The following is a 20,861-nucleotide window of genomic DNA, read 5'->3' on the forward strand; positions in this document are numbered from 1 at the left end:
AGCCTGCACCAGCATGGACCACTTTCAGGGTTGGCTTGTTCTGTGGCATAGTCATTGTGCTGAACATCACTATCATACTTTCAGGTAGGTATCCTTCTCTTGGATCCAAATGACACCCAGAGCCTGATTCTAGGTTTGCTTTTATTACCTTATAAGTGTTGAATGAGTAGTAGTAACAGGGTTGAATTTGTCAGAACATTGCTGGTAAGAAGGCTTGGTAGGTAATGCTTTTATAACATGCTGTAGTTATGATACTGGCTTCTTACATCTATTCTTGGTGGAATCTCATGCAAATTTTACCACTTCTGTGTCCTCTGGACCTTTTGTTGTTGACAGTTGCATCCACTTTATCTCTCCTGGGGTTCTCTTAGGATTCATATTTTGTATATTACTGACTCACTGGAAGAAGGAATTGATATTGCCTGCTGTAAAACTGCCGGTTCACAGACTGAGGGTCCAGTTTCAAGCAGCATTATGTCATGCAATTTCATCCTTTTAAAAAGTTTCTTACTGAAATTTCTGGGGTTTCAGTGCCGGGTCCCTATGGAGCTGACCTAGTGGTATATTGCTTTGTTGGTAAATTATGACAAGCACACAAAATGTCAATCAATCCTCATATCACCTGCGCTTTGTACAGGGGTTCTCAAACTGGGGGTTGGGACCCCTCGGGGGGTGACAAGGTTATTACATGAGGGGTCACGAGCTGTCAGCCTCCACCCCAAACCCCGGTTTGCATCCAGCGTTTATAATGGTGTTAAATATATAAAAAAGTGTGTTTAATTTATAAGGGGTGTCGCACTCAGAGGCTTGCTATGTGAAAAGGGTTACCAGTAAAAAAGTTTGAGAACTATTGGCTTTGTATTTATTTTGGTTTGCCTCCTCTCATCAAGGTAAAACCCCCTTACTTATTGTGGTACATTACACAGAACCATCAACAGTAGAAATCAGACCAATGTTACTGGTCCAGAGTGGGAATTCTGCTTTGTTGCAAGAAGCTTTTTCAGTTGCATACGAAAAGGCCTGATTTTTGTCTCCAGTGGAGTAGTAGTCTGTTTAAATAATGCAAAAGAAACAGCTAGCAAATCAGTCGATATCTCTTTGCACTAGGGAAAGCCCGTGTATTCAATTTAAAAGAATTTTTAATCAGGTATTTTAAAAATTGAATCCAGTCATCTTCAGGATAAAATGTTTGTTCTGGAAGCTGTTTGCTGAATTGCTTTCCTTATTTTTCTATGATAGATGCAAATTTTTCTTTGAGTGATGGTCCCTATATGTATTCCAGATGTGGGTGTGCATGTGCGCCATATGCTGGAAGGTTTTCTTCGCAGTGTCCTTTGTGCTTGCAGCTGAGGGTATAATAGGCTGTACGGGTCAACGCCTTTCCAGTTCCCTCTTACTGTCACTGGCCTGAGTCGGGACCCGCTGTTCCTTTGTGCTCTTAGTTTTTACTAAGAAAGTGATTTCATCTGTTTTTTCTGTACATAGTTGTTCTGCTGTTAGATAGTTGTACACCTCTACCTCGATATAACGCTGTCCTCGGGAGCCAAAAAATCTTACCGTTTTATAGGTGAAGCCGCGTTGTATCAAACTTGCCTTGATCCACCGGCGTGCACAGCGCCCCCCCCGCCCCCGGAGCACTGCTTCACCGCGTTATATCCGAATTCGCGTTATATCTGGGTAGAGGTGTATATAGTAGTGTCAGAGTTAGTATTAGTCACCCGCATTTGGGGATTGTCTCCCCCTCCCTGGTAACTGTGCCCCGCACCATGGGGTTCAAGAAGGATATATCCTGCCCATGCTCCTTCTCTGTTGGTGTCTCTGTTGCCTCCTGTTGCCTCATATCGCAGTGCATTGCTCTATCTGCAAGTCGTTCCTGCTTCAAACCCAGGAAGCTCAGGAGCTCTGCCTCCATAACTTTCTGGTGCAGGAGGCAATGTGGCTGCATGTGCATTCAGATCTGGGACCATCAGAATCGCTGGTAGAGCGACCATCACTGGTGGTGAGTGCCCCTCTGACCACTTCCCGTGCCCCAGATCCAGCAGTACCACTGATGGACAAGCTCAGGCATGAGAGTAAGAAGTACTGTCATGGGCACAAGAGCAGGTCCCCGCAGTGGACTGCTCATAAACGCAGTGTTTCCTCCCCAAACCAGGCAAGGTTTGGTGAGACATCACATACAGAGACCAGTGCCCAAGCTTCCCTGGGTGAAGAGGGAAAAGCCTGGTGCAAGAAGGATCCAATGGTGCCATTGGCCACCCCGGCACCTGCCCATCTGGACTGTTCACTGATGCCTGCATCACACATCCAGCCACCACCTCCGTGCTGCTTGAACAAGCCCTGCAGACACCACCGGGGCCCTCTTGTCTCTTTACAGGCACTCCACAGACTCCTGGCTGCTTGGAGCCCCTTCTCTCGGCAGAGGAGCTTATACTTCCCTACCTGCCCACTCTGCTCCTCTCTGGACCTCCACTCACCCGCAAGGTCCCTGCTCCGGCAGATGAACTGCTCCTGTTACAGCCAGACAGGCCCCTGCTGGCACCACAGCGCAGCTCCCTGTTCTGCCAATCCCTCCACTGCTGGAACTGTCCTCTGAGTTGGAGGAGTTTTCTGAGCCAGAACCCTTCTTCTCCCTGATGTCTCATTGCAGCTCGGACTGTGCATCTGATTACCTTTCCCACTGGCATATGACCCAGTCGTGAGGGTCTGGTATTGGTACTTGTGGGACCCACTGCAACCATAGGAACCCTCCCCTTGACCATATTGGATGCACTGAGCTCCCTACCTGCCAGTGCTAACCACCCTCCCAAGCGTCCTGTCACTCCACCCACGCTTCTCCACCAGCACCATCAGGCTCCAAGGAAGAGGCGGATGTCAAGCCAACTCCGCTGGTCCCCACGGCCGCTTCATCTTCACCAGACAAGGTGCTGATTCCTCCCTCCCTGTCTCCACTGGACGATCACTGGCAGTATCAAGACGTGCTACAGAGAATGGCAGCGGACCTGGGGATATATTAATAACGATGCACGGCTAGCAGAGTTCTGGGACAAACTGCCACCAGACAACAGCAGCAATTTCAGGTGCTCGTGGATGTGGGGATGCCTAGTTAGCAAGATGGGCCTCTAAGCAGCGGTTAATGTGGCACATCCTCTCATCCCTTGCGATAGGAATAGTCATGCACCGTGACTCGTGGCTACAGTCATCCAGCTTTCCTCAGGAGGTCAAAACTACTATCGAGGACCTCTCCTTTGAAGAGGACAAAATGTTCTATGCAAAGACAGACGAGTCCCTTCGCTCATTGAAGGACTCCAGGGCCATGTTGCAATCCAAAGGGATCTATACCCCAGCTCCATGGAGCAGGCAACAGCGCCAACAGTTCTGTCCCCGCCCACACGTGCCCTACCTGGCCTACTACCAACAATAACAGGATGCCCCGTGAAGGCAGCAGGGTTCCAGTGGCAGTGTTTCCGAGTCTCAGCCACCTCCTCGACTCTCTCCCACCAACACCCAGAATCCCAGTTGTGACGCATTGGTCGAGAACTGTGAACCTTCCCCATTGCCACCTGTAGCGTCCCGTGTTGTCTTTCAGGGCTGTCTTGACCTGTTGGTCCACAATTGGGGCAAGATCACCATGGACCATTGGATACTGGAGATCACCCATCATGGATACTCCATAGAACTTCTTGATTTCACCCTGCATCTCCCGGATCACCCCTCCCCCAGGACGCTTTCATGGGACTCTTCCCAACAATGCATTGTCCAACAAGAAGCAGATGCTCTTCTTGCAAAGGGCGCTATAGAGTACGTAGCACCTCCGTACCTGGGGAGAGGCTGGTTGTCCATAAAAAGGAGCTACCCTCCCCCCTTTTCATTTGTCAGACACACCCCAAATCACAAACGGTGCTGGCAAGCCTCGTTTAGATTGGGTCCACACCAGCTGGGATTTCTTCCTGGAGGTTTAGGAAACAGGCCAATTTTCGATAGCATTTACTTTAGCCTGTAAGGGGTTGATAGTTCCTTGACCAACCTGGTGTCCAAGGTACATTACCCTGTTTAGGCCTATTTGACATTTTTTGGCCTTAATGTTTAATCCTGCCTCCCTTATGCTCTGGAAGACAGCTTGGAGGAGTTCCAGGTGTTCTGCCCGTGAATCTGAGAATATAGCCACATCGTCAAGGTAGGCGACTGCAAATTCCCCAAATCCAGCCAGAAGGTTATCTTCCAGTGTCTGGAAGGTGACAGGTGCATTTCGAAGTCCAAAAGGGAGCACATTAAATTCGTACAGCCCTACATGGGTGATGAAGGCTGGTCTTTCTTTGGCTGGGTCATCTAGCGCACTTGCCAATACCCCTTAGTTTGGGCATGTCCCAGTTGTTCCAGTAGCTCATCTGTGCATGGCATTGGATAGTTCTCTGGGTGAGTTACAGCATTTAGCTTACAGTAGTGCATGCAAAAGCGGATTTCCCCATCTGGTTTGGGAACCAGAACTACTGGAGGGGCCAATGCACTCTCAGAGGGGCGGATTATACCCATCTGTAACATTTCCTTGATCTCCCTTTCTATTGCAGTTTTGGCTTGAGGAGCCATCCAGTAGGGTTGGGCTCTAATTGGGCAAGCACCACCTGTGTCAATGGAGTGGTATGCCCATTCTGTCCATCCTGGGGTGGCTGAAAACATTGGCATGAAGATGGTGCACAGCTCCTGGATTTGCTGTTGCTGCTTATGCTTAAGGGTTATGGAAATGTTTACCTCTTCTACGCCACCGTTGCTTTTCCCTTCATAGTAGACTCCTTCAGGCCACTCAGCGTTCTCTCTCTCCTGGGCTGTAAACTGGAGAACCTTGATTTCTCAGGAATAAAAGAGAATTAACATGGTATACTTTAGGGTAGGGTCCGGGAACGCTATGAGGTAATTAACAACTCCCAGGCGCTCTCGAACCATAAATGGCCCCTCCCACAACGCTTCCATCTTATTGGCCTGGGGCGCTTTTAGGACCATAACTTGGTCACCTACTCTGAAGGAACACTCTCTGACAAGTTTCAGAGTAACAGCCATGTTAGTCTGTATCCGCAAAAAGAAGAACAGGAGTACTTGTGGCACCTTAGAGACTAACAAATTTATTAGAGCATAAGCTTTCGTGGACAGGCCTTTTGTTCTTGTTGAGCGTCCTGTAGGTTTTCTCAAGCAAGGGCTCGAGAGTCTTTGAGGGTGTTTTGCAGGTTGGTTACAAAGTCCAGAATGTTAGTTCCTGGAGAAGATGTAACCCCCGCCCATTGGTGCTTCACCAGCTGTAATGGCCCCTTAACTTCATGGCCATAAACAAGTTCAAAGAGTGAAAATCCCAAATTGAGATGTGGTATAGCCCTGTAGGCAAAGAGTAACTGCTGCAACACTAGGTCCCAATCACTGGAGTGCTCATTCACGAATTTACATATCATGACCCCCAAAGTCCCATTAAACTTCTCCACTAGGCTCTTTGTTTGATGGTGGTAAGGGATGGCAACCAAGTGGTTCACTCCATGAGCTTCCCAAAGACGTTTCATGGTCCCTGCCAGGAAGTTAGTTCCCGAATCCATAAGGATGTCGGAGGGCCAACCTACCCTGGCAAAAATGTCTGCCAGTGCCTGGCTCATGCTTTTAGCCCTGGTTTTGCTTAGAGCTACTGCTTCCGGCCATCAGGTGGCAAAATCCATGAAGGTCAGTATGTACAGTTTTCCTCTGGGTGTCTTCCTAGGGAAAGGACCCAGAATATCCACAGCTACACGCTGAAATGGAACCTCAATTAGGGGGAGTGGCTAGAGAGGGGCCTTGACCTGGTCTTGGGGCTTTCCCACCCTCTGGCACACCTCAGAAGACCGGACATAGGTAGAAACGTCCTTGCCCATTCCCTCCCAGTGAAATGACTTCCCCAAACAGTCTTTGGTCCTGTTCACCCCAGCATAGCCACTAGGGTGATCGTGGGCTAAGCTCAAGAGTTTTTCCCTATACTTAGTTGGAACTACCAACTGTCTCTGAGGATGTCTTGTGCCCACCCAAAAGGGTTTCCTTGTATAAGAGTCTTCATCCTACAACAAACCTGGACCTATTGGAAGAGCTGAGAGGCGGTGGGTCGCTCCGTGCCGCCATCCAAGCTCCCTTGAGGCTTTCATCCACTTCCTGCTCTGCCTGGAACTGCTCCATTGATGCTGGAGACATTAGTTCCTCGCTGGGTTGTGAATTTGGGCTTGGTCCCACTGGAAGCAATGCAGATGATATAGGGGTGTCTCCGTCAACTGTGAACCGCTCTCCGCTGGTGCACTAGGTTGTATTTCAGGCTCCAGTTGAGTTTCTTGTGCCGGTTTAGCTGCTGCTGCAGGTGCAGGTTCTGTGGTGCCCTTTGGTGCTGGCTCCCCTGACTCTGGTGGGGTTGCAAGCACAGGCTCTAGTGCTGACTGCTCCGCCAGTTCTAATCCTTGGGCTGGTTCTGGCTGGGTCCCAGGAACTGGATTTACAACTGCTGCCATAGACTCTGGTCTGGGGTCTGGTTTCACCACCTCTGGCTGGGTCCCCAGGCCTATGGTATCAGGGGACACAGACTGGGTTTCTGTAGGAGGCTCAGGAATGGGGTTAGGTGTGGAGGCCTGTTTAGCCTGGCTGTGGGTGACCATCCCCACCCTTTTTGTAGCCTCACATGGTTGGCTACGTCTTCTCCCAGCAGCATGGGAATGGGATAATCATCATAGACTGCAAAAGTCCATATTCCTGACCAGCCCTTGTACTGGACAGGCAACTTGGCTGTAAGCAAGTTAAAAGAGTTGGCCGTAAAGGGTTGCACCATCACTTGGGCCTCTGGGTCGATGAATTTGGGGTCCACCAGGGATTTGTAGATAGCGGACACCTGTGCTCCAGTGTCTGTCCACGCAGTAATCTTCCTCCCACCCACACTCAGTTTTGGGGGGAGGGATAGCTCAGTGGTTTGAGCATTGGGGTTGTGAGTTCAATCCTTGAGGGGGTCATTTAGGGAACTGGGGTAAAAATCTGTCTGGGGATTGGTCCTGCTTTGAGCAGGTGGTTGGATTAAATGACCTCCTGAGGTCCCTTCCAACCCTGATATTCTATGATTCCTTCGCTCTGGGGGTATTTGCAAGGCATCTGGGCCTGAAGGCTCTCGGTGGGGCCCCAGGGTGATGAGTTGCAGTTGTCTGGTGCTCTCGGGGCATTTGGCCTTCATATTCCCCAGCTCGTTACATTTAAAGCATCACCCAGCAGTTTTGGGCTTCCCATCTAGGATGTACCTTTCTATTTCCTCAGGAACACCCTCTAAGAACTGCTCCATTTGTATTAGGAGAGACAAATCTTCCAGAGACTTAACATTTGCTCCTGATATCCAGGCATCCAATTTTTTACAATGTGGTAGGCTTGTTGGGAAAATTCCACGTCTGGTTTCCACCTTAGGGCTCTGAACCGCCGATGGGCATGCTCAGGTGTTAGCCCCATTCTAATTCTGGCCTTTTGTTAAAAAGTTCATTCTCATTCATGTGTTATTTAGGCATTTCAGCTGCCACCTCTGCTAAGGGTCCACTGAGTTGTGGCCTCAGCTCCACCATATACTGGTCTGGAGGGATGCTGTATCCAAGACAGGCACTTTCAAAATTTTCTAAGAAGGCCTCTGTATCATCGCCTACCTTGTATGTGGGGAATTTCTTGGAATGGGGTGCGGCACCTGGAGGAGGACTGTTAGGGCTACCTGGTTGATCCAGTTTAGCCTTTTCCAGATCTAAGCGCTTCAGCTCTATATCCACCTCCAAGCACTTCGCCTTCGCTGCCAAGTGCTTTGCCTCTCTTCTCGCTTCCGCCTCCCAGCAGATCTGGGTGTGTCTTCTCCGTGGTGTGCCACTTTGGGAAGACTGGTTGCTCTAGCGTTTCGGTGCCCGACCGCAACCTCATGCACAGGGCTGCCCTACTCTAGCCTAGCTATTTTGTTGCCACAAAAAAAAAAAAAAACCCTGCTTGTTGGACTCCCTGGCTCGGCAGGCTGATCCCTTTTCGTGCCTGTTCCGCCTCAGGCAGCAAAGAAAAGAAAAAAAAAGAAAACTCCCTGACTTTGCAAGCTGCCAAAAGGAAAAATGTGTCCTTTTAAAATCCTGAGGTCTGTGCTTCTGGTTAAAAATGATCCCACCGCTCTGCCACCATGTCAAGGCTAATTCCCCACTCTGGCACTTTGAGTGCAGAAGGTGGGGTCCTGCAAGGATTCTAAAAATTAATACTGGCCACTCCAAGCTTGTATTAAACTCCCAAGGTTACAGTTTTTCTCTGACCTTGGATGGGTAGATAATGCTACCACCCAAGTGCAAAAACCTCTTTGAGAACCCAGGAAGGCGCACTTGGGAATTCCTTCCTATAGGGTACCCCTCAAGCCCTCTCTCTCTCTCACGCACGCACAGAAAGAGGTGAGAAAGAAAACAAAGGAAATCAGCTGTTGCCACCAGCTTATTAAACAACATGTGCACAAACCTCTTAGGACACACAATCCAATCCTGTTCTTAAAAAAGGTAAATTTTATTAAAAACAAAGAAAGAAAATACATTTGAAAACTCAGGCTATTACTAGATTTAAAAAATCTACTTACAATAATTAAGCATCAAGAATAACCTTCTTGAGGTCCAGCTTTAAGATTACAAGCAAAACAAAAGCATTTTTGTTTGGGGGGAGGGATAGCTCAGTGGTTTGAGCATTGGCCTGCTAAACCCAGGGTTGTGAGTTCAATCCTTGAGGGGGCCACTTAGGGATCTGGGGCAAAATCAGTACTTGGTCTTGCTAGTGAAGGCAGGGGGCTGGACTCAATGACCTTTCAAGGTCCCTTCCAGTTCTAGGAGATGGGATATCTCCATTTGGGGTTAGCACAGAGGAGTCCACAAGCCATGAAGTAAACAGAAATAAACCTAATCGCATCTTCCTAGACATTTCCTGATCTACTTGCACATCTGGGGTTTCAGATAAGTAGTTTATAGGTATGATTTGATGATTTTTCATACCTGGCCCAAGCTCTTACAGCATAGCTGCAGCCCTGTCTCTGCTTCTCCCTGAGAACAACAACAGAACAAAGGGGAAGATTTTTCCCAATTTTAAAAAGTTCTAGCCTTCCCATTGGCTCTTTTGGTCAGGTGCCCACTCCCTTCCTTTTACCTACTTTTAACCTTTTACAGGGAAAGCAAGTAGAGAACAACTCTAAGAGGCTGGGTATCCATAAAAGGGAGCTCTCTCCCCCCGTCTTCATTTATCATAGTTACTAAGAAATAAAAGGTCAAACACCACTAACACCTAACTTAACAAGCTAGTGAATTCAAGCTCCACGTGACATACCTCCTGGGCACCCAAAATTCCCTGTCCGACGTGCTCAGCAGGATTCTGTACCTCAACCACATGTGAGAATTGCACAGTGCCACGTTCTGAGCTCTCTTCCACAAATGGGGCAACCCACGCTTGGATCTCTTCTCCACCCCCGAGAACCGCAAATTGCCCCTTTATTGTTTCAGGGGAGCCATCAGAGGATTCATAGGGTGATGCTCTTCTCCCCTCCGCTACGCCTCCCCACACCATTCCCCTCCTCCCACAAGTGCAATGCAAGATCCACCGGGACTGCGCCACCATAATATTCAGTCCCGTTCTGGCCCTGTCAGTTTTGGTTCATAGACCTTCTCAGACTCTCTACCCGCATGCCATTCCATCTTCGTCTCCAAATGGGTCTCTGGGTGCATCTATGAATGCTATCCAAAGTACTGTCGCCTGATGGTGTCACAGCGCACTCTGTGCAAGCAGCCACATCAGTCTGCCTAACAGACATCTCTTGGCAAGACATCTGTCATGCAGCAACATCGTGCTCCATACACACATTCACATCCCACTATGCCATCGCCCAAGGGGCAGCTGTGGACGCTGCAGTGGCCACACCATACTACAGACTGCACTTCCTCTCGCATCCTTGCACTTACCTCCACACTGATCATTGCTTGCTGCTCACCCACCTTTGGAATTCACATAGGGACCATCACTTGAAGAGGAGGAGGTTACTTACATTTGAGATGTGTGGCCCCCTATTTGTATTCCAATACCCATCATCCATCCCCTCTGCTGTGGACTGGACTACTCATTGGAAAGAGGGTCATTGGCGAAGCGTCGATCCACTCGGCCTATTGTACCCTCTCTGCAAGCACGAGGGGATGCACGATGCACATGTGGGTCACGGGATACTGCTAAGAAAATCTTCTGGCTCTGGCACATTGTGCGCATGTGCACTCACGTTTGGAATACAAATAGGGACCACACATTTCAAAGAACCTCCAGTTACAGGTAAGTAACCACCTCTTATTACCACCCTCCATGTGTGTGTCAGGGGGCCTCTTTTAATGTATGTGTTTATGCAACTTCATACATTGTCTTCACATTTCTGTCTATAGCTTGCACGTTTGATCTCTGTGAGAGCTGTGAATACCATTAAAGCCAGCTGTCTATCTGTATTTATCTCACAATGTGAAATGGGTGTATTTTCAATGTTCAGAATGAAAAAGCATCATAATGGTAGTAATGAATTCATGACCACAGTCCTCATCTTCAAACATATGCACCAATACTGATGTGAATTAGTATGCTTCCATCAGGAGACATGACCTGAAACCTGTAAGTTTCTACAAATATTGGGATAATAAAAGTTGTACTGGTACTTGCAGCTATAAAGTTAATTTAAAAAATTGCTACTTTGCTAACATATTAGTAACCTTTACCAAAGTGTTTTGAGAGTCTGCTTGGTACAAACGAGACGTCAAGGCTATAAATTTGTAATGCCTCAGGGCAGGCGTTAGAACTTGGAGGTTCAATTACAAAACACACCAACCGTACCTTCTGATTTTAAAAAAATTAACGTCATCTGGAGATCTGTGTTTTTGAGTAACCTGGAGTCCACAATGGTTGCAGTTATCGCAGTTGGAACCAGAGAGAGCCCTTTTAATAGGGTAGACTGTCCTTCACTAACTTCTATGGGGGCATGGCCCCTTTCCATGTCACATCTTATTTGCTGCAGTATCTAAATGTTTTATACCTCCTGAGAGTCTAGATGGCTCTGAAAGTATATTGAAGCAGGGGTATGGTTTGTTACTTATTAACAAGTACAATTTTACACAATGCCTCATGACTAGCAACTTTTCTCACAATAGCAAGGGTCATCTTCACTTGTAAAAATACAGAATTTGGTAATAGAACAGACTAATGTATTGGGATACCATGAAATATCCATGTGGTGTTAGCTTTTCTATATTAGCATCTCTCATAAGATGTTAGTGAATATGGAATTGTTAATACATTAGTGAAGTGAAGCTACTAATTCAGAGTTTGTACCATTTTCATAGTACAGGGTCAAAGCTAGAGCATTCAAATCACAGCAGGTTCTTGGGGAGGATAAAAACCCTGACTCTAATTACTTCAGTTTTGCAACATACACCTCTACCCCGATATAACGCTGTCCTTGGGAGCCAAAAAATCTTACCACATTATAGGTGAAACCACGTTATATCGAACTTGCTTTGATCCGCCAGAGTGCGCAGCTCCCCCCCTTCCCCCTCCCCCCAGGAGCACTGCTTTACCGCATTATATCCGAATCCATGTTATATCGGGTCACATTATATTGGGGTAGAGGTGTATTTGAACAGGATTTGTAAGAGAAATCAACATGTCATCCTGGATCTAAATGCAATATCAGAAACTGAATAGAACTGAAACAGGTTTTGACCCTCTTGGGAGCATCAGAACAGAGAAAACCTTTCATCTGTTAACACTCTGAATGCCTCTTGTACCAGAGCTTTAACTTGTCTATCAAGTGTGAGTTGGTGAAGGTGTAACAGCTAAATCTGTGTTATTGTTGACTTTAGTAATTGGGCTGACCTGAGGTATTAGAGCTAGGTGAATAGCAGGTTAGTAAGGCAAGCCTTTCAACTCAGTCTTTGACCATAGAAAAATGGGGGTAACAAGTAAACTCTATCATGGTGCTCTTAGCTTAGTCTTCATTTACACACACCACAAAAGTGCTACATCATCACCATCATGTTCACGTTACACCTCTGGCGTTTAGGGCAGCAACGAAGCTCTTCCACTCCTATCTGCTGTGCCCCAGGTTTTTCAGCTTGGCTTCCACAGCTCTTCTCCATGTTGTTTTCGCTGGCCTTCAGGTGTCCATCTTATTGCTACTCTGGTGATGGAATCAGTTTCTGTCCGAAGCACATGACCAATCCATCTCCAGTGCCTCCTGGCAATGATGGTGCTCAGATCCTCTTGGCTGCACTGCATCAATAGATCTTGGTTTGAGATTGTTCTGGGCCAAAAAGATACTTTTGTGAGGCAAGTTGTATGGAATGAAGACAGTTTGGACATGTCATACTTTCTCATTCCCCAGCATTCTTCACTATAAAGTAATGTTGAAAGTACGCAGCTCTGATAAATCTTGAGTTTGGTTTTGGTGTTGTATTTTGATGATTTCCAGACTGTATTTAAGCTCTTGAAGGTGTTCCTGGCTTTATTGATTTTTTTGTTCTGGAAATCCTGGCTTGTTCCACCATCCTGGCTGATGGTACTGCCCAAGTATATGAATGTTTCTGCATTGTTGAGAACATAACCTCTATCTGTACTGGGGCTACATACTTTGCCATAAATGACGGTTTCTTCTCGAGAAGTCAGGATTGCAGTAACAATAGAATTGCAGGTCAAGGTTAGAGTGCATTGACAGAGCAATATAGGGAAGATTTTACATGTTATCTGCCCACACTACTATCTAGTTCAGGCCAGTCCTAGTAGTGCTTCATTTTCATGAGCAGAATCACCCATAAAACTGGAAATAAAAGAAAATGAAATGGTTGAAAGTGGTTTTTGGTTGCACCTCCAATAAACTGTTCTTGATTGTTGTCAGACTTGTCGTTGTCCCTTCTTCAATACAGGCGGAGTCTGACTCTTAGGCCAACTGAAATTATCTAGAACATAATGGTGAAAACTGATGCATAATTATTTTCACTATTTATACAGTGTTGCAACTTTGCATGGCACTTAGATTTTTTTTTTTTTTTTTTAAGACTTAACAAATAGACTCTTCAAACTCTCTCCCACCTGTAGTTGTCAGTTGTCTCTCCCACCTGTAGTTGTAGTCTGTCCGAGCTCTGGTACACCTAGTGGTGCAAGATCCCCACTGGTCCTTGCCTTTTACCAAGAATTTATAAGTGGGATTTATTCTCATGATGCTCCATCATCATTCTTCACAGTGTTTCCTGTTCAATACTTTTGGGTCTGCTTTGCCCAGAGTAAACAGGCTGATATCCACCTTCTGTCCCTTCCTATGTATAATTGTTTCCTCCCTTTATTTGCAAGCAGCCCCCTGATCTTGCATGCCCAGGCTCAAAATAAAGTTCAGATGTATATTTTCACTGTCCTATCGTAAACTAACTTAGCTGTCGCCCTCTTCAAGACATTTTTGGTGAAATCCTTTTGAATGCTAATTAGACATCTGCTGATTTGGCTCAGTGTTACCTGAAACCTGTTAACATTATCACTCTTGGATATAAATTTAAAGGGACAGTATTTGAATAATTCCTTCTTATCCATAATTTCTTTCTCAGTAATGCCAAGCAATATAAACTATGAATGCCAGCCAGATGAGTGAAAATGATTAGAGACAGTTTCATATGGAGAGACTGAAAAGATTGGAGCTATTTAGTTGAAAGGAATTGAATAAGAGAGGGTGTGGTGGAGGAAAAATTAATTGACACAGAGAAGTTAAATTGGGTGGTCCTGTCCAGCCTTTCTATTTAAATAAATAAATAAAAGATTGGGTAGGGGAAGGGGCAGGAGGGAGATGGGAATATTCAATGAAATGAAATTGATTGGGGAAAAAAAAACAATTTAACTCACCCGTCAGTAAGAAACCTTGCCTTGGGCAATCAGGAGGGTAAAATTTTACAAGGCTGCCTGGGCTGGACAAAGATAAAGCTTCTAGTTTAAAGAGTTGATTGCCATTTGAGATGCAGTAAAAACACATGGGTCTCCAAAAGCTTGTAGGACTGAACAGAGGAAGCAATATACATTTCACCAACCTCACTATAGTACGTTGAATTTAGTGAATAGACAGATTTATCCCTAGTTTAAATAGTGTGTGTTGTATTTCATTGGCTTGGTCTGAAGCTAAAATATTTGTGCCTCCATTTGCAGAGTAAAAATGAGGCTTTGAGATTTTTTGGCTTAACCACAAACTTCGAAGACTGTTCAGGTTCTTCTAGTTACAATTCCTGCTGGTACCAATGCTCCAGTTTCACATTACTCCTACCAATAAGGGAGTAGGATGTTGCTGGTGGCCTGAGTGGGAGATGGAGCAGAGCTAGTAATCACTGGCATGTTCAGAAGTGGTCAGGGCAGAAGCAAATTGGGGTAAAAGGAGACTTAAAATATAGTGAGGACAGTTTACCAAGGATTGTGGTGGATTCTCTGTCACTGGAAACCTAAGATTGGATGTTTTTTTTTCTAAAAGATATGCTCTAGATCAAACAGGAATAAATTCAGGGAAGTCCTATGGCCTGTGCTGTTCAGTAGGAGTTACATTAGATGATCAGTGATTTCTTCTGGTTTAATAATCTATGAATCCCTGATGTTTGACAATCTTAAATTTTACTTATGAGGTGAGGCTTGGGAAAACGGGTGTAATGTTTAATACCAAATAAAGTTTAACTTTGATCATTTGGCCAAAAAGAGGAAACTCAGACCACCACATGCAACTTCTCTTGTTTGGCTGAGGTCAAGTGACAGATCTTCTCCCATCCCCAAGAAAAAAGCAAGTCAGAACTTCAATCTGGATTTAGGGCAAAGAGTTCTGGTTCTCCACTGTGTTCTAATAGCTAGAATACGAGGCTCTGGATTAAGAGTACTACCCTTTTCTTGTGGGTATGTATATTATCTGCTGTTTACCTTAGGATCAGCATAAAGAAGCAGAGAATTGTTTTGGCCTGCAACATGGCATGTATTAGATCATTAAGCACTTATTTTCTCTCTGTCAGGTGTGTTTTTTATAAATGGACCAAATGTGTGGCCACTGGTGAGAATCTATCGAGGTGGCTTTCTCCTGATAGAATTCCTCTTCCTCCTGGGCATCAATACGTATGGCTGGAGGCATGCTGGAGTGAATCATGTCCTCATCTTTGAACTCAATCCCCGCAGCAATTTGTCCCATCAGCATCTCTTTGAGGTAAGCAGAACAAGCCTGTGGTATATGAAGAGGGGGGAATAGCTCCCTTTGATGGACACCCAGCCAGCCAGTTAGCTGTAAAATCCATCTTGGTCTGTTCTCTGCTTGCTTTACCTGTAAAGGGTTAACAAGCCCACAGGTAAAAGAAAAGGAGTGGGCACTTGACCAAAGGAGCCAATAGGAAGGTAGAACTTCAACCAACCATTCATCATAACCACAGATGCATCCGAGCATGGTCTGGGAGCAGTTTTAATGCAGGAAGGACCAGATCAACAATTCCATCCTGTTGTGTTTCTCAGCAAAAAAAACTTTGAGAGGGAAAGACACTGGTCAGTCTCAGAAAAAGAATGTTACGCCATTGTGTATGCTCTGGAGAAGCTATGCCCATACATTTGGGGATGGCGGTTCCACCTCCAGACTGACCATGCTGCACTGAAGTGGCTTCACACAGTCAAAGAGACTAACAAAAAAACTTCTTTGCTGGAGTTTTGCTATTCAAGACTTTGATTTTGAAATACAACACATTTCAGGAGCCTCTAACAAAGTGGCTGATGCACTCTCCCGTGAAGATTTCCCAGAATCAGCCGGGTAAAAATGTCTCTGCATTCTAAGTCATTGTAGTCCTTGAAATGTAAAAAGTACAATGTAAAAAGAACTGTTTAGTTCTTCGTATAATTATTAGTAAAGTTAGAGGTGCATGTATCTTATTAACTCTGTTTCCTAAACCTCCAGGAAGAAATCCCAGTCGATGTGCACCCGACCTGAACCAGGCTGGCCAGCACCTTCTGTGATTTGAGGGGCATGTGATATATGAAGTGGGGGGGAGTAGCTTCCTTTGACGGACATCCAACCAGCCAGTGAGCTGTAAAATCCATCTTGGTCTGTTCTCTGCTTGCTTTACCTGTAAAGGGTTAACAAGCCCACAGGTAAAAGGAAAGGAATGGGCACCTGACCAAAAGAGCCAGTGGGAAGGTAGAACTTTTTAAAATTGGGAGAGAAACTTTCCTTTTGTCTGTTGTTCTCTGGGCTGCAGGGGATGGAGCAGCAATGCTATAAGCAGAAATGCTGTGTAAGGCTTGAACCAGTTATAAAAATTCATCTTCCATACCTAGAAGAAATTATTTGAATAGGGAATATTTAGTTAGACACAATCGGGTTTATTTCTTGTTTTGGCTTGTGGATCTCCTCTGTGCTAACCCCTGATGCTTTTGTTTGCTTGTAACCTTTAAGCTGAACCCCCAAGAAAGCTATTTTGGGTGATTGATTTTTGGAATTGCTCTTTTAAAATCTAGCAAAAGCCTAAGTTCCAGATGTATTGTTTTCCTTTTTGTTTTTAATAACAGGATTGGTTTGTGAATGTTGTTTCATTAGCTGGTAGCCACAGCTAATTTCCTTTGTTTTCTTTCTCAGCTCTTCCCGGGGGGAGGGTGAAAGGACTCAAGGGTATCCCGCAGGGAGGAATTCCCAAGTGCTCATTCCTGGGTCCAAGGGTTGTTTTTTTTTTTTTTGCATTTGGGTGGTGGCAGCATTTACCAAGCCAAGATCAGAGAAAAGCTGTAGTCTTGGGAGTTTAATACAAGCCTGGAGAGTGGCAAGTATTAATTTTTAGAATCCTTGCGGGCCCCCACCTTCTGCACTCGGAGTGACAGAGTTGGGATTCAGCCTTGACAAAGCCACAGGAGCCACTGTGCATTTTAAGCGTCAGCAGAATAAATCGTCCTGTTTTCTTGGAATGAATTGTAACATAACTATTGAGAAAAGGTTCAGGAAAGGCCAACAAAAACTATTAGAGGTTTGGAGCAGCCTCCATATGAGGAGAGATTAATAAGACTGGGACTTTTCAGCTTGGAAAAGACACAACTAAAGGGGGATATGAATGAAGTCTACAAAATCATGTCTGGTGTGGAGAAATTAAATAAGTAAGTGTTACTTACACCTTCTCATAACACAGGAACTGGGGTCACCAAATGAAATTAATAGGCAGCAGGTTTCAAACAAACAAAAGGAAGTGTTTCTTCACCCAACGCACAGTCAAGCTGTGGAATTTTTTGCCAGAGAAGTTGTGAAGGCCAAGACTATAACAGGGTTCAAAAAAGAACTAGATAAATTCATGGAGGATAGGTCCATCAATGGCTATTAGCCAGGATGGACAGGGATGATGTGTCTAGCCTCTGTTTGCCAGAAGCTGAAAATGGGCGACAGGGGATGGATCACTTGATGATTACCTGTTCTATTCATTCCCTCTGGAGCACCTGGCATTGGCCGCTGTCAGAAGACAGGATACTGGTCTAGATGAACCTTTGGTCTGACTTTGTAGGCTGTTCTTATGTTCTTAAGTCAAGAAAAGGAGGTTACTTATGTGTTACTGATTTGATTATAGTGATGAAAGCAGCTCTTCCTTGGGTTCTGTAGTATGGAATTCAGAATTGTCTTAAGTCATCAGGTGTATAACTTTGTTTCTCTCCTCCATCTTTTATTAGATTGCTGGATTCCTTGGGATGTTGTGGTGCCTGAGCCTGCTGGCATGTATATATGGCAAATTCACCCATGTCCCTATGCAGGTGAATCCACTCATCTTGTATGGATTCATGTTGCTTTTCCTCATCAACCCCACCAAAACCTTGTACTACAAGTCCCGGTTTTGGCTGCTTAAACTTTTGGTAAGTCTGGAAACTTTTGGTAAGTCTGGTACAAACTCAAGAGAAACTGGTGTGGGTAATTGAACTCAAGTAGTTGAAGTGTGTGCAAATACATCACTAATTTTCAGACTTGGGAGTGTATGCCACACAATTTTATGCATGCTTTGATTCATAATACTCAAGCAAGTCCATGCATAAAGAATTAGATGTGTGTATTTGTTGAGCATAGAAGTTACTTTCAGTCTTTGTACTATTTCTGTTATGTTCTTCATACCAAGGGTATGTACACACAAATGTTCACACATACAAAAATAAGCATATGTGGTGTATGCATGCACATACAAATGCACCATATAGTTTTCCTCATGACTCAGCCATGCTCACTGTATCTCTTCTTTAGCAAAGCAGTTTGGGTAAGATTACAAAGGGCTACAAAGCAAAGCTGACAGAATGCTGTTTGCCCAAACTGAAAATGGGCCAATACTCAAATAGAGTATTCATGGGTAGCAGACTATAGCTGAGGTTACTTTCGTTTTAAAATACTAGTCGCCACTACTTCAACATTTCTTTTCTATACTTGTTCTGAATGAGAGAGATTAATATTTTAATCTTGGCTATTGTTTCCCTGGTAACAAAAGTCAGAAGAAATGAATGGAAACACATGCTAATGAAGTATTCAGATTATAAATGTAAACACCAAAGCAGTAGTTTTCAGCTGTCTTGACCCAGAGATATCTTACCAATTTTTCCCAAAATGCATACACCTGCCGCACCTCCATATGCCCTTGCACCCTTTAATTTACATTAATTTTAATCAGATTGATTCCTTCACCTTTTCACTCTTACTGTTACTGCTGTGAAGGCTTGGATTCTGTCTGGGCTTCTTAGAAGACCTGAAATTTTCTGGCTAAATAATTTTTTGCTCAATTTTCACTGTAAAAATACTGAGTGATTTGCAGGAGGGAGGATTAAGGCCTTGTAGGTGGGTCCTGGAGTATCCTCCTCTATGGAATTATTTTGCTAACACTTGCTAAATATTTTTTAATTGGTGCAATCTGGAACAATTCAAAGGTAAGACATAAAATTGGTCTTCAGCATGAACATGCATATACATATACAAGTATACATATAAGTGTACACACATTTTATTTATATAAATCTTATTTAATCTTTAAGGGTTCAACTTTCTAATAGTTTTAACATGCTGAGTCTCTGGCCTTGTCTTCACTTCCCGGAGGGTCTGGCGGCACGCGATCGATGTTCTGGGATCGATTTATCGCGTCTGGTTAAGACGCGATAAATCGATCCCGGAAGTGCTCGCAGTCGGCGCCGGTACTCCAGCTCGCCGAGTGGAGTACGCGGCATCGACGGGGGAGCCTTCCTGCCGCGTCTGGACCGCGGTAAGTTCAGACTAAGTTCAGACGTTATTAACGTAGCTGAATTTGCGTACCTTAGTCCGAAGTGGGGACTTAGTGGGGACCAGGCCTCTGTTCCTTTTGTGTTCCCTTCTTTTCCTTTGCCCTTTCATCATTCAACAAATCACTATCTCTCCTACTCACGGGTGCTTTTTCAGATGCAATCCTGCTCCCTTCTCCTCCCCTCCTTTCTTCAGCCCCTTGCCTGGCCACCCATATTATTACCGCCTTGTCCTGAGGGAAGCCAGGCAAGTTCCCAGCCTCCCCCTACCACACCTCCATCCCATTGGAAACAAATTAGCAGGGAGTTATTGAGGTCCATCCTGGTTCAGTTTCTGCCTTCCATTGAGGAGCAGAAGACATCTCCCGCCTCCAGATGCTCTGCAACATAAACTACTTACATTTCACTCTGACACAAAGGTGGGGTTTTCCAGACCAATATTAATTCTTAAGGGGAATACAACACTTTTTTCCTTAAAAGGAACTATAATCCATTTCATTTCTGTATGGAGTGATTGTGTGGGCACAATCTCACAATTATAGCATTATTGTGGCACCACTAGCACAGGCACAGCGAAACATATTGGCATGATAGAGCTAGAAAGGAAGTACTCAATGTCTTCACAACAGCAGCAGCTTTGGAAATTCTGCATTTTGCTGCTGATTATTCATCAAAGTCAAAGGGCCCCATACAGTTGTGTCCATAAGGTAGTAAATGAGACTCCCCTCCCCTTCCCCCCGTAGTACTCCATCACTGAAATAACAAGCTCTGATTCATGCATGGCAGGTTACCTGCACAGCTTATTAGCAGACAGATTGCATATTGTGCTTGACATTAAGCATTACAACTGCTGTGTGTATGTTAATGAGCAAAGACTAGTTGATGGAGTACATTGGGAGTGATGGTGGCAGGCAGAGGTAACACAATAATGAAATGAGTTGAGCTTGCAAAACCATTAAAATATAAAAAAGCAACTTCTGCAATCATTACTGCAATAACTGGAGTTCACAGGTACAATCTAGTTAATAGTTTTCTTTGTATGAAACCTCGGAGGTTGACACATCTACTTGAATCAGAAAAGCTTTCCCTTGTGAGTAATTTGAATCTGAAGGCCTGTTTCTTGGAAACTTTGGCGAGAAGCCACTTATACAAAAGGTTTTTCATACACAAATCTCATTGCACTTTCACTACTCTGCCCATTTTGACACTAACAATAGACACGGTTCCCCATTTATTTATCTTGGGTACAAATTCAAAACTATGTATTTCGTTAGGTTCATCGAGTATATTCTGTGCCTTTGGATTACTCTCTGGGCTGGTATACACAGCTTTTCTACCACTTTCACTATATCCGTTTAGAAACAGATTGTGGTATAATCCACTCCTAGTGTGAACAGTGACATTAGTATGGCACTTGTATCAGACTAGCTTACTTCTTTATTTCTGTCTAAATTTATAGAAATTAGAATCATAGCACTGGAAGGGACCTTGAGAGGTCATCTAGTCCAGTCCCCTGCACTCAAGGCAGGACTAAGTATTATCTAGACTATCCTTTACAGGTG

The 20,861-nt window shown here is 44.8% G+C and overlaps 1 protein-coding gene across 1 annotated transcript in view; it reads left to right on the top strand.

The window, feature by feature from the left end:
- XPR1 (xenotropic and polytropic retrovirus receptor 1) overlaps positions 1-20,861 on the top strand; it is a 241,675-nt gene that overhangs the window by 189,071 nt on the left and 31,743 nt on the right. The window contains exons 7-9 of the mRNA XM_034780308.1: positions 3-84; positions 15,057-15,244; positions 17,725-17,904. Of these exons, the coding sequence (XP_034636199.1) occupies positions 3-84; positions 15,057-15,244; positions 17,725-17,904 (450 nt within the window). The remainder of the gene's footprint in view (positions 1-2; positions 85-15,056; positions 15,245-17,724; positions 17,905-20,861) is intronic.

Source organism: Trachemys scripta, chromosome 8, assembly GCF_013100865.1.
Source record: "Trachemys scripta elegans isolate TJP31775 chromosome 8, CAS_Tse_1.0, whole genome shotgun sequence".
NCBI classification, from domain to species: Eukaryota; Metazoa; Chordata; order Testudines; family Emydidae; genus Trachemys; species Trachemys scripta.